This window comes from Prionailurus viverrinus, chromosome D3 (genome assembly GCF_022837055.1).
Source record: "Prionailurus viverrinus isolate Anna chromosome D3, UM_Priviv_1.0, whole genome shotgun sequence".
In the NCBI taxonomy this organism is placed as follows: Eukaryota; Metazoa; Chordata; class Mammalia; order Carnivora; family Felidae; genus Prionailurus; species Prionailurus viverrinus.
Window position 1 is genome coordinate 9698487 of NC_062572.1, and position 14274 is coordinate 9712760.

The window sequence follows — 14274 nt, forward strand, 5'->3', positions numbered from 1 at the left end:
TCTCTGTCCCTCCCCTGCTTGTGCTCTCTCAAAAATAAACATTTTTAAAAAAGATAAAGATAAAGACTCTTGATTTTGGCTCAGGTCATGTTGAATAGGGAAAGGGTTAACATTAGGCTGGGGAAGATAAGGGACTGCCTGGGAGGCAGGCTGCAGCTGCAAAGTTGGGGGGGAAGGGAGGATAAATGTATTCCAGACCCGCCTGGGCTAGATGCCATGAGTGGAGTCTCACAAACTTTCTGATAAGGTCCCAGTAAAAAGTCAGGGGCAGAAATCCTCAGTGGCTACCCAGTCAGGACCTTCTGCACTCTTGAGAGCTTCATACTTTCTCTCAAACTCCATCGCTGTACTCACTCTCTGTTGTGCTCGAGATTCATTCTTCTACTCCGTGAGATAACGACCAGTGTCTCTCCCACCCTCCTGTAACAATGACTTCATGGTTCCAGAGTTCAGGCCCCACATCAGGCTCTGGGACGACAGTGCACAGCTTGCTTGGGATTCTCTTTCTCTCCTTCTCTCTCTGTTCTCCCCTGCTTGTGCTCTCTCTCTCAAAATAAATAAATCAACTTAAAAAAAAAAAAAGCTGGGTAATCTAGGGAATACCTCCTTGCTGCCTTCACGGACTGGAACGGTATACCGGTGGGCCTGGCTGCATGTGCAGTGTGGTGAATGAGTGTGGAGTCACGAGTATCTGTGTGTATACAAATAAGGAGGGCCTCACCACATTTTTCTCCTGCTTCTGAGGCAGAATATCTCTCCCTGCTTAAGTGTTGCTTTGAATTGCCCACCTCATATCCATTGTTTGGAAAGGAAAACAAACAAACAAACAAACAACTTCCATTAGATAGAGTCAGTGTCCCAGGATAGATGCTAATTAATCAAATCTCACCACTCAGTGACTCCAAAGGACACCTTTGTTACCACCTGTTTTATTTTTTTTTTTAATTTTTTTTTCAACGTTTATTTATTTTTGGGACAGAGAGAGACAGAGCATGAACGGGGGAGGGGCAGAGAGAGAGGGAGACACAGAATCGGAAACAGGCTCCAGGCTCTGAGCCATCAGCCCAGAGCCCGATGCGGGGCTCGAACTCACGGACCGCGAGATCGTGACCTGGCTGAAGTCGGACGCTCAACCGACTGCGCCACCCAGGCGCCCCATGTTACCACCTGTTTTAGACAGTAGATGGAACTGGATCATTTTCAACATGAAAATAACATGGGCCCTAACCATGAGATGTTTTAGTTTCTTGCAAAGCTAAGAGTTTGTATACGTGCTCTAAACAAGTGAAACGACTCTTACTCAACTTGGGGCTTCTCCCAGGGACACAGTGAAGGACAGCGCTGATTCATGTCAGACCGTTCACATCTCTCCCTGCTACATCACGCTGGAAAGAAATTTCATTTCGCTTGCTTACTTCCTCCCCCTGCTTCATCTTCTGCCCTTTCTTTTTAAAGATTTTATTATTTATGAATTAGTTTGTTAGTTTTTATTTGAGAGAGAAGAGAGTGAGCAGGGAAGAGGGGCAGAGGGAGAGAGAGAGGAAAAGAGAGAGAGAATCTTAAGCAGGCTCCACACTGAGCATGCAGTCCAATGTGGGGCTGGATCCCACGACCCTGGGATCATACCTGAGCCAGAATCAAGAGTGGGCTGCTCAAGTGACTGAGCCACCCAGGCTCCCCTAAAGATTTTATTTTTTTAATATATATTTTATATATATTAAATATATATAAAAAGAGAGAGAGACAGAGCATGAGCAGGGGAGGAGCAGAGAGAGAGGGAGACACAGAATCCGAAGCAGATTCCAGGCTCTGAGCTGTCAGCACAGAGCCCGACGCAGGGCTTGAACTCATGAACCTCGAGGTCATGGCCTGAGCCAAAGTCGGATGCTTAACTGACTAAGCCACCCAGGTGTCCCAAGATTTTATTTTTAAGTAATCTCTACAACCACTGTGGGGATTAAATTTACAATCCCGAGATCAAGAGTAGCACACTCCACTGGCTGAGCAAGTCAGGCAACTCTTTAGCTTTTTAAGTATTCTTTGCTTTGGTCAGCTCAGTTCCCGGCAACGAGTCCATGGACAAAGGGCAATGGAGAACAAGAGAGAAAGCTGGAACTAGAGAAAAAGAGTTTTGTTTTTTTTTTTTAAGTAGGCTTCATGCCCAGCGTGGGAGCCCAATGTCGGTCTTGAACTCATGACCCTGATATCAAGACCTAAACTGAGACCGAGAGTCAGATGCTCAACCCCAAGCACCACCCCCCTTACCCCTTTTTAAAATCAGAACAAAGACTTCCTTAAGAACAAGAAAAGAAATTGAAAGAAAGATAGAAAAGAGCAACACACACTGTCAGGGAGAGTTAAATTTGAGTTAATGCTTTGGACAGACTGAGCCACACGGAGCCACAAGTATATCGGGATTTCAGCACATCCAATTGATTTTGATCTGCAGTGTTTGGATGACTTTGAATTGAAGACCGTGTGAAAGCCACTGACGAAGGCTAATGTGGTTATGGAAGACTTCCCCAGAGGATGGGATTTGGCTTGAATTGTGATAAGATTTCCGTAAGCAGAGAGGGTAGGATGGGCATGGGGAAGATGCCCCCCACTCCCCCAACTAAGAGACCAGGGGTGGGAAAGCTGTGGTGGGAGATGGTCAGCACCACAGATGAACAAACTAAACAAAATAAATCTGTGACCCAACGTGTGCGCTGTACTGAGACACACGCCCATGCACACTGGCGGGACCCAAGCATGTCGTTGGCCCACTCTCTCAACGTATATGAATGTCTGTAAGTGAATGCATTTCTCCTTCCCCATCCTGCAACCAACTTTACGGCTTCCCCTTCTTCGTGGCCAGCACGGGGGACAAATGTCAGCACCGTTTTCCACTCCTCCTTCACTCTCATCAATTCTGTCTCTAGGTGCTCCCTCCCAGCCATCCCCACTGCTTCTAACGAGGCCCTCATCACCTCTCGTGTCAGCTCTCGCCACTGGCCTGTATCCTGTCTACAACCAGTTTTCTTTGTCATCTCCAGAGGCTCCCTCAAAGCACATAGGCAAACTCATCACTTCCAAGCTTAAATATCCTGGTTAAGAGAAATGGAAAAAAAAAATGATACTACAAATGATAATACAAGAACTACAAGAAAGATACAGTGACCAAAACAGCATCATACTGGAATACAAAGAGACAGGTCCAGGCAACAGAAGATAGTTCAGAAATACACAACTGCTTAAGGGCACTTAGGATACAAAAAGGTAGCTTTTCATAATGATGGGGGGTGGGGAAGATGAATTATTGAATAAGTGATGTTAGGAACCCTGAGAAACATCTAAAAAAAGAAAAAAGAATTGGATCCCCAAATCTTTCCTTCTACCAAAATTAATAAAAGAATCCCATTTGAGAGTGTAAAATACAAGCAATAAAAGTACTTGAAAACAAATAAGTAAACATTCAATAAACTGTGTTGGGAAAACTGGATAACCAGAGGCAGAAGAATGAAGTTGGACCCCTATCTTACATCACTCATAAAAGTTAACTTGAAATGGAATAAAGAGTTGAACATAAGACCTGAAGCCATAAAACTCCTAGAAAAAAATATAGGGAAAAAGCTATCTGACATTGGTCTTGGCAACTTTTTTTTTTTTTTGCCTATAACTCCAAAAGCACAAGCATCAAAAGCAAAAATTAGTGAATGGGACTACATCAAACTGAAAAGCTTCTGTACTGTGAAAGAATCAACAAAATGAAAAAGAAGCCTATGGGGTGCCTGGGAGGCTCAGTCAGTTAAGCGTCCAACTTTGGCTCAGGTCGTGATCTCACGGTTTGTGAGTTCAAGCCCCACAGTGTGAGAGCTCAAGTCCCACTCCGGGTGAGCTTGAGCCCCACTCTGGGTTCCACACTCCACACACACTGTCTCTCTTTCTCTCTCTCCCTCTGCCCCTCGCTCACTTGTGCGCTCTCTCTCTCTCTCTCTCAAAAAGAAAAAAAGAGGAAAAAAAAAGAAAAAGCAGCCTATGGAAGGAGAGAAAACATTTGCAAATTATACATCTGATAAGGGGTTAATGTCCAACCAAACAAAATCCAAAAACCCAAACAAAACCTGTCTGATTAAAAAAATGGGCACTGGGGGGTGCCTGGATGGTTCAGTCAGTTAAGTGTTCAACTCTTGATTTTGGCTCAGGTTGTGATCTCACAGTGCTGACAGTGCAGAACCTACTTGGGACTCTCTCTCTCCCTCTCTCTCTCTGCCCCTCCCCTGCTCTCTCTCTCTCTCTCAAAAAAAAAAAAAAAATAGAGGAACTGAGTAAACATTTTTCCAAAGAAGACACACAAATGACCAACAGGCACACGGAAAGATGTTCAACATCATTCATCATCAGGGACATAGTATTTGAAACCACAATGAGATATCATCTCACACCTGTTAGAATGGCTATTCATCAAACACAGGAGAGAGAAATTGTTGGTGAGCCTGTGAAGAAAAGGGAATCCTTGTGCACTGTTGGTGGGAAGGTAAATTGATTCAGTCACTGTGGAAAACAGTATTAAATTTCCTCAAAAAATAAAAATAGAGGGGCGCCTGGGTGGCTCAGTTGGTTAAGTGCCTGACTTCGGCTCAGGGCATGATGTCACGGTTCGCGATTTCGGGCCCCTCATCGGGTTCGCTGCTGTCAGCTCAGAGCCCACTTCGGATCCTCTGTCTCTTTGTCTCTCTGTCTCTCTGTCTCTCTGCCCCGCCCCCCGCTTGTGTGCTTTCACCCCCCCCCAAATAAATAGACGTAAAAAAAATTAAAAATAGAACTGCCATATGGTCCAGCAATCCCACTTCTGAGTATATATCCAAAGGAAATGAAAACAGGATTTTGAAGAGATATCTGCACTTTCATATTCACTGCAGCATCATTCACAACAGCCAAGATACAGAAACAACCTAAGCGTCCAGTAGGGATAAAGAAAATGTGGTACGTAAGTACAGTGGAATATAATTCAGGCATGAGAAAGAAACCCTGCCATTTGCAACATTATGGATGAACCTTGAGGGCATTATGCTAAGTGAAGTAAGTCAGACAGAAAGATAAATATAGTTAGGACACCTGGTTGGCTCAGTTTGTAGAGCGTGCGACTCTTGATCTTGGGGTTGTAGGTTCAAGCCCCACGTTGGGTGTAGAGATCGCTTGAAAAAAGATAAAATCTCTTAAAAAATACTGTATGATTTGTATTATATTTGGAATCCAAAAGAGCTGACCTCACAGAAAGAAAGTCGAATGGTGGTTACCTGCTGCTAGATGCTGAAGGAAGTGGGGAAATGTTGGTTAAAGGGTACAAACTTTAGTTATAAGATCAATAAATTCTGGCGATCTGTTACAGCATGGGGATTACAATTACCAATATCGTATTATATACTTATATTCTTGAAAGTTGCTAAGAGAGTATACCTCAAATGTTCTTACCACAGAAAAAAAGAAATGGTAATCATATAACATGATAGAGGTATTAGCTAATGCTATTGTGGCAATCATTTTGCAATACAGGATTGTATCTAACTTACACAATGTTATATGTCAGTTATATGCCCATAAAGCTGAAAAATAAATAACAGAAAAAAATATAGGAGACATTTAAAAAATAATCTGAAAAAAAAAGGGGTGCCTGGGTGGCTCAGTCGGTTAAGTGGCTGACTTTGGCTCAGGTCATGATCTCGCGGTCTGTGAGTTCGAGCCCCGCGTCGGGCTCTGTGCTGACAGCTCAGAGCCTGGAGCCTGTTTCAGATTCTGTGTCTCCCTCTCTCTGACCCTTCCCCATTCATGCTCTGTCTCAAAAATAAATAAATGTTAAAAAAAATAAAAAATAATCTGAGGGGCGTGTGGGTGGCTCAGTGGGTTGAGCAACAGGTCATGGTCTCCTAATCCTTGGGATTGAGTACCCCGTGTTGGACTCTGCGCTGACAGTGAGAAGCCTGCTTGACATTCTCTCTCTCTCCCACTCTGCCCCTCCCCCACTTGCTCTCTCTCTGTCTCAAAATAAATAAACATTAAAAAAATAATAAAAATATAATAAAACAAAAGATAATCTGAGTGGAAGAGGCTTTCTAGGCATGACATAAAAGCCAGAGACATAAAAGAAAACACTGGAGTGGGGCACCTGGCTGGCTCAGTCGGAAGAACGTGCAACTCTTGATCTTGGAGTTGTGGGTTGGAGCCCCACGTTGGGTGTGGAGATTACTTAAATAAGTAAATAAACTTAAAAAAAAAAAAACAGTGGACAGCCCCTCCTACAACAACAACAACAAAACCTTTAAGACAAAAACAAAACCAAAGAAGGCATAAGCTAAGTAAAAAGATCAATGATGATGGCAGAAAATACTTGGACCATATATGAAATGAGCAAATGTTCATTGCATTGATATATAGAAAGCAGCTAGAAATCAGTTTTAAAGAAACCAACAACAATCCAATAAAAAACTGAGCAAGGTACCTGAATGGTTCATTTGTAGCAGAGGAGAATGCAGGACTTCATACAGGCAAAGATGTTCAAGCTCACTCCTAGGAAGGGAAATGCAAATTAATGCGAGAGTGAATTGCTACTTTTCACCTATATGATTAATAAAGTTTTAAAAAGTCTGATAAATTGTATTGCTGAGGGTGTGAGGAAACTCATATGTGACGGCGTGGGGCAGTTGTAAGTTAATCAAGCCTCTACAGAGGGTAATACAGCAATATCTAAAGTAAACCCTGGAAAAACACAGGAGTTAGGAGCGCAGATCCCCCTACACAGTCAAAAATCCACATGTAACTTTTGATTCCCCCAGCACTTAACTATTAATAGCCCACTGTTGACCAGAAGACTTATTGATGACATAAAGCGTCAATTGACACATATTTTGTATGTTATATGTATTATGTACTGCATTCATACAATAAAGTAGGATACAGAAAATGTTAAGAAAATCGTAAGGAAAAGAAAATATATTTACAGTACTGTAAAAAATCTGCATCTAAGTGGACTTGCACGGTTCAAACCCGTGTTGTTCAAGAGCCGATGTGTAGATTTAAATTGTAAATATCCTTTATCAGCTCCATTTCTACGAATTTCCCAAGTAAGTCAAAGATACACATTTTGGCATTGTTTATAATGGCCCAAGATTGGAAACAACCTAAAAATCCATCCTTGGGGAATTCATTAAATAAAAATGGTACATGAATCCAGTGGAATTCTGTGTAACTGTTTAAGAGAATGGAGACACCTTCCTTGTGTGAGGGTGAAGAACCATCTCCCACATGTATTATTAGGTGAAAAAAACAGGATGTCTTGAAGAAAGGAAGGTGGCGGCCTGAGGGCTGCTTTCAGAAAAGAGTGCGGTTCACTTTTCAGTTTATCTCTGCAGCTGATCTCCAAACCTATTGCCCCCTCTTCCTGGGCACACAGCTCATTTTCCAGACTCCTTTATCTGGAGGAATGGCCAAGCGACTAAATTCTAGCCAGTCAACAGGCTCAGCCATAAAAACTCCCTATGTGCCATCTTTAACGCATTTTTCTCCTCTGGGTGTCTGAAATGACGTTGAGCTCCCCAGTGACTTTGGGAATCACGTCTGAAAGTCAGAGTCATACAAAGAAAAGAGCCTGGGTCCCTGGGCTTCTGTCTGGAGGGGAACATCTGTGTGAGACTCGAATTGGGACTGTATTGTGTTTGGTTACTGGAACTCCGTGGCATATCTGTTATAGCAGCTCTGTTAATTATTTATCCTTTTGATATCATGTTAGCTCTTCAAAGCAAAGCAAAGCAAAGCAAAACACACACACAGGCACACACACTGTGAGTCTCCTTCAGACCTTAGATCAACAACTTTGCCTGGTATTTAATCCCTGGGCATTGGTCAACCTCTCCAGCTTCCGCTCCAGGGGCAAGAGCCTCAACAGCAAGGCAGACACCTGCAGGTTTCTTCACCTCCTCCTCCTGCTTTTGTTGGTATTTATTATCTGGTTGAAATGCACACATCTGACCCTGCGTCCATCCCCCTTCCTAGCAAACCTCCTCTGATTCCTCCCTGTTCTCCCCACTGTCCTGCTCCAGAATGTCCCCTGAATGAAACAGTTTGCAAAACCCTTGCCTACCCCCCCCCCCCCCCCCACTCTCTTGTCCATTCTCCACAGAATGAGAAAGTCATCCTTCTGTGAACTCCTCACCACTGCCTGTAAGACCTTCTGAAAACAATTCGGGTCTCACGGGTCACTTAAAAGCCGTGCTCTCCGCTCCAACCCTGTATTCACCCTGTTTCCTTCACATTCCTCACCCTTTTCTGAAATTACTTCGTGTTTGGTTTAAGGTCGGTGTCTCTCCCCTTTACAGTAGCCCCCAGAAGTCAGGGCCAGGGTCGCTCCGGATCAGGCCCGTCCACATCAGGGTTAGGGCACACATTAGGGGGTCCATGCGCGCTGAATTCGCAAGGTCGGGTGAGTCCACACATCCGGCGCGCACGCGGGGGCCAGTAGCGGTGCACCAAGGGGTGCGGAGCAGGGATCAGCCCAGGGCCTTGGGTGGGAGGGGGAGGGGTGGGCTACGGGGCAGCTCCGCCAGGAACCCGGGGGAGGTGGCAGACACGCCCCCCCTCGGCCCCTCCTCGCGCCTGCCCATTGGCGGCCGCGCCGGGGGCGGGGAGAGGTCGCGGTTGCCGTGATCCCCTTCTCCCCCCACCGCCCCAGCCTGCAGCCTTGCCCAAGTTGCCCGCGCGACGTCTCGCGCGCCCGCTCCCGCCGCAGCATGTTCCGCGCCGCTGCCAGTCTCGGGCCCCGCCTGGGCCGCCGCCTCCTGTCGGCCGCCGCCACCCAGGCGGTACCGGCCCCCAACCAGCAGCCTGAAGTCCTCTTCAACCAGGTGAGGCCGTTGGCCCCGGGGCTTTGTTCTCTCGCGGAGACGGCGCTCGCCGGCTGGGAAGGCTCTGGGCCTCTTCGGGCTCCAGTTTACCCAGTTGGGGCTCGAGGGGTTTGCTGCTCTTGATCTTTACGCACATCTTCCCTCCCCGCTAGCGTTTTGGCCCCTTCACCGCCTCTGGCAGCCCCCGCCCCCCGTTTCATTATCCAGATGTGACTTCGGCCACTTACCTGTTTTCATTCGGCCGCCGGCCGCTTTCCTGCGCCAGTTCTCTTGGTTCCATTTTCTCGCCCACCCCCCCATCCCTCCCGGCCTCTTAGTCGCTGCGGTGTCTGCACAGGGCCTTCGCCACCCACCCGGACGACATGTCCACCAAAGTCCCTCTTAGCAGGAGCTTTTCTGTCTTTTCCGTGGTTATTTCTGAATCTTTAATTCTTGCCCGCGTCCAAGGAAGTCCGAACGGAAAAACAAAGGAAAAGGCCCTTTTCAGCCAAAGTTCACCCATTCCCTAAGGAAAAGGCAAGGCCGCAGTGCGGGGAGAGCCCATGCCCACTGCTGAGAACTGGGAAAGGGTGCGGGACTTGCGCCTCCGGGGTGCAGTCCCCAAAGGGTGTCCGCGCCTTCCAAGGAGCTGGCTTTCTTCCAGCAAACCAAGGAGAGGCTTTCCCGGGTAACACTGATTCCCAGAGGCCAATTTCTTGCTCGAGCAGGACTCTGGAATATTTTCTCTTTTGATCTTTGAGTTTGGGTAAAGTGCTGGAATTCACAGAGAAGGAAATGATTATGAAAAGAGTTTGTGTTGTAGGTGCAGCAAACTGCCCTTCTGTGAACCTGAGTTTCTTCTGAAAAGTGGGAAGTGGGTCAGAGGGCAACCCCGGGGCCTCATGCGCTTGGTAAGCACTTAACAGCAGTAACAGCTCCCGTGCTCTGTGCACAGCTTTTGCACCTGCCGCCGTTTTGTTGTACCGCTCAAGCCTTAAAACAGCCGAGTTAGGTGGGTACCGTGATCGCAGACGTTTTACAGGTGAACAAACAAGGTTGAGTTGCAGAGAGGTTTCATGGGCTGCCCAGTGTCAAAGTTGGGGTTCACATCTAGAATCCCAAGAGAAAGCCTCTACCCAGAACATTCTGTGCTACTACAGAATGCAACTCAGGGTTGGAACTCAGGAGTCACTGCTGATGTAGGGTGCTGTAGAGCCAGTCCCTGGCCAACTCACTTTCAGCTGCGGACCTGCTTGTCTGGCCTGGAGTGGGGCTGCAGATCTGTGCACAGGTGGTGGCTAAAGGCTCAGCTTTATGTTGGAAGGAGTGTTACAAATGGTCGCTTTGGCGAGGCAATAGAAACAAGAGATAAAACTCCTTTTGCATCACACAGGCCCCAAATGCAGCAGCTCTTGTTCTTTCGATAGGCTGCCTAATGAGGAGCTAATGCTTGGAAGACTTGAACATCAAAAAGATCATGCAGAAATATCCTTCAGGGAGAATTGTCAGCCTCCCAAGTCTTTGTGGGCACGAGATCTAATTAAGATCTTCCTCCTATGTGGTCACGTGGAGGTGAGGGAATGGCCTTCAAATGTACATGCATGTGGGGACTTGTAGATAGCACGATTCCTGCTCTCCAGATTCACTCTGGGGATGTAAGTTGGGGGGAGAAGAGTGAAATCTCCCCACAGCTGCTTTTCTTTATCACATTTTTTGAGATCATAAAAGTAACATTTGCTCACTGCAAAAATGCTGAGTACCGTAAAACTTCTCCCAGACCCCATTCCATTCTCTCCAAGAGCACTGTTAACACGTAGGTCTGTGATCTTGTATTTTGTGTGTGTGTGTGTGTGTGTGTGTGTGCGCGCGCGCACATGAGCAAGCATGCACCAGATTTTTTTTTACATAAATGAGATGCTAGTACTTACTGTACTGAAGCACTGTCTCATTGAACAGTGTACCTGACTTATCTTTCTCAATTAGTACATTTATATCTTGTTTATTCTTCCCAAAGGTTGCAAAGCATCCCACCATGCGGGAACTGGCTATTCTTAAAGTTCCTTGGGCTGTTTTCAGTGTTAAGTTGTTGCCAACCTGCTGGCAAGCATGCCAAAGCCTTATCTGAAAAATCTGTCTCTAGGAGTCAGGGGCTCTAAGTACAAAGTAGATCACATTCCTGGACATTTCTCTCAGGTGTTGCTGGATCCTTTAAGTTCATTCAACTATTCTGGAGTTGAGTTTCCCAAAAAGTTCTTCCGACAGGCGGTTTTCTTGCCAAGGGCATCTGCGGGGAGGGAAGGTGTTTGGGCTTTTGGGGGAAATGTCGTATTTCAGGCTTGTTGGGTCTCATCTGGATGGGTAAGAGGGGTCAGGCAACAGGTCTTCTCCTTGTCACCTCTTTTTCTCAATCTGAAAGAAGTTGAGGGGGCTGGTTTGGTCCACCTTCCTGGGGTCCTCTTGCCTCTACTTGTCTTGAGTGAGGCTGCAGGGTGGGGTAGATTTACTGGTTGGGTTAGGACGATTTCAGGACGCATTCTCCTTCCCCAACTCACAAGCAGGGACCTGTAGGGGAAACTGATTGATGGCCAGGTTTCTTGAAGACCAACATTTCTTATCCTTGGCGGTTTCGGGGACACATCTCTGTCAATAAGCTGATTTTCATTTTTCATTCTTCTTTTCTTTCCTGACTTGGAGAGTAATTAAGATCTCGGAAGACAACTTAAAGGAAAACCCAAGGGACTGTGGCTTCAGCAAAATTACCTCTCTGGATGGAGTGTGACTAATACTTCTATCTTCAACATCACCAATTCGTGTTGGTTGATAATAAATTGCCCCGAGTTAAGCTCTGTGGATTTTATTTTATTTTATTTTATTTTATTTTATTTTATTTTATTTATTTATAAAAAAAATTTTTTTTAACATTTATTTATTTTTGAGACAGAGAGAGACAGAGCATGAACGGGGGAGGGTCAGAGAGAGAGGGAGACACAGAATCTGAAACAGGCTCTAGGCTCTGAGCTGTCAGCACAGAGCCCGACGCGGGGCTCGAACCCACGGACCGTGAGATCATGACCTGAGCCGAAGTCGGACGCTTAACCGACTGAGCCACCCAGGCGCCCCAAGCTCTGTGGATTTTAAAAGCTCCTGAAGTCAAGCCGCACTGATTTTCATAGCCAGATACTATGGGGACTTGTCTTCCCAATGTTAGACCCCAGTGCCGGCCGTGCCTGGTGTAGGATCTGATCTCTCGTTTTTGCTTCTCCGTGCTTGTGGTGTCCCTCTGTTTGTGGGAGTCTCGCCAGGGATTTGGTGCCCGTGTCTCTGCCCTTCCTGCCCTTTTCAGTATGGCCCCCTCTTTATGACAAACTGTGGAAGGTCTGTTCTACCAGTCTTCAGGTCGTTTTCAGAGTTAGTTGAATAGATGTAGCTGTTCTCTTGGTATGTCTGTGGGACAGGGTGAGCTCAGGATCCTCCTACTCCGCCGTCTTCCTGACTCCCCACGTTGGTTGATAATAATAATGAAGAAGAAAATATTGTTAGATACCGTGTTATGCTCTGGACTCAGACTGCCTGCCACCCGTTAGTGCTGACTTGGGCAGGTTCATTCATTCAACAGACATTTCCTGAGCACTCCCAGTTCCAATAAACAAAACAGACAGGAATCCCTGCCTGTGGGAAGTTTGTGGCCTGGATGGTGGAGACAGACAAATAAGGGAAATAATGTGGCCAAGGCAATCAGTGCTGTGGAGAAAAATACGGCAGGGAACAGGGCGATATGGAGGGTGGTACAGAGCTGAGCTCTGTACCTCAGCTACCGCACCTGTACAATGGGGTAAAAATCCCATCTACATCATAGATAGGGTTGCTGTGAGGATGAAGTGGGGTCATCCTGATACAGCCCTTAGCAAATGCCCGGCTCATGGCGCCCTGTGCCTCCATATTTATTTAGCCGTAAGTAAAAGCTGTGAGAACAGTGATGCTGTTGAGCTTACAAGATAATGCGATGTAACTCCATTATGTGGGTGCTGTTGTAGTTGTAACTTGTTTTCTGAAGGGTTAAGTTAGGTTGTGGGAAAGCTGAAATGGGGGCTTGGGGTGAATTAAGTTTGTGTCTTCTATTCTTAGCTTCTTGACCACAACACTCAGGAACTAAAGGGAGAACTGACAAGGAAATTAAGAAAGGATCTCCCTATTATATAGAATTTTCTGATTACAATATTAATACATCCTCAGTACAAAAAGTCAAACATTACAGAGGTCTGTGAGGTAGAAACTCACTGGAAATATATATAGGCATGCACAGATGTTCATTGTCACATAGTTTATATGGGCAAAAAACTCAGGAAGCCAGCTTGCCATCCATAGGGAGGCAGATGAACAACATATGTTATAGTTACAGGGAGGAATAATTCAATGCATGTGCTAGTTACAGGAATTAGCTAGAGCTGTATGAATAATGGGCCTGAAAAACAATGAATGTTTCAAGGGGGGGGGGAATGAAACTAATTAAAACTACCCCAAACTTTACATTGAATGTGAATAGACCTATCTCCATATAAAATGTATAAAAATGTACAGGAAGGAAAAAGCTCATTGGTGTGAGGGCGGTGAGTGCCAGGGGTGAGGGGGTCGGGTGGTGGCGGGGAGGGGTGCCGCATAGGGAATTTGCTGGCAGGCAGTGACCGTAGGGAACTTTGGCTTTCTTTACATATTTTGTTTCTCTTTTTTTTTTTTTATTAAAAAAATTTTTTTTAACCTTTTATTTTTGAGACAGAGAGAGACAGAGCATGAATGGGGGAGGGGCAGAGAGAGAGGGAGACACAGAATCGGAAGCAGGCTCCAGGCTCTGAGCCATCAGCCCAGAGCCCGACGCAGGGCTGGAACCCACAGACCGCGAGATCGTAACCTGGGCTGAAGTCGGACGCTTAACCGACTGAGCCACCCAGGCGCCCCGCATATTTTGTTTCTTTAAAAGTAAGTAACCTGTAAGCAAACATAAAAAGAAAAAAGAAAGTGACAGGCCTCTGATTATCTCATACCTGCAGATAATCACTGCTAACAGGTAGAATATATACAGAATAGGAATTTGATTTTCCTTGTTTTCCTTGGGAGATTCTTACATAATGAGCTAAAACCTGTGTTGGGGTAGGCAGTGGTTTGAAGTGGCTTTTATGCTGAATGAATCAAGTGAAATATCTCCACAGTGATCATACTGGTTTTATTGCTTGTGTAGGAGTTTTACGATCTTTTGTAGAAATAATAGATTCAGGCAACCCAGAGAATTAGAGGATTTTACCAGACCTACCTAGATTCTTCTGCTTTTAACAACAGTTCTGTTATGAATGAATACAAATGCTTCTCATTACCTCCTGCCTCCCCAGAATCTGTGGGAACACACTGAGTTACAGGTGACTGGGCT

The 14274-nt window shown here is 45.8% G+C and overlaps 2 protein-coding genes across 3 annotated transcripts in view; one reads left to right on the plus strand and one right to left on the minus strand.

Annotated features, from left to right (window-relative positions):
• Positions 1-14274, minus strand: part of BRAP (BRCA1 associated protein) — a 107409-nt gene that overhangs the window by 87295 nt on the left and 5840 nt on the right. Inside the window, exon 2 of the mRNA XM_047827366.1 lies at positions 6479-6546. Coding sequence (XP_047683322.1) covers positions 6479-6546 — 68 coding nt within the window. The remainder of the gene's footprint in view (positions 1-6478; positions 6547-14274) is intronic.
• ALDH2 (aldehyde dehydrogenase 2 family member) overlaps positions 8684-14274 on the plus strand; it is a 28343-nt gene continuing 22752 nt past the window's right edge. The window contains exon 1 of one of the 2 annotated variants that reach the window (XM_047827370.1): positions 8684-8876. In XM_047827370.1, coding sequence (XP_047683326.1) covers positions 8763-8876 — 114 coding nt within the window. In that variant the 5' untranslated portion in view covers positions 8684-8762. The remainder of the gene's footprint in view (positions 8877-14274) is intronic. The other variant, XM_047827368.1, reaches the window with a different exon arrangement.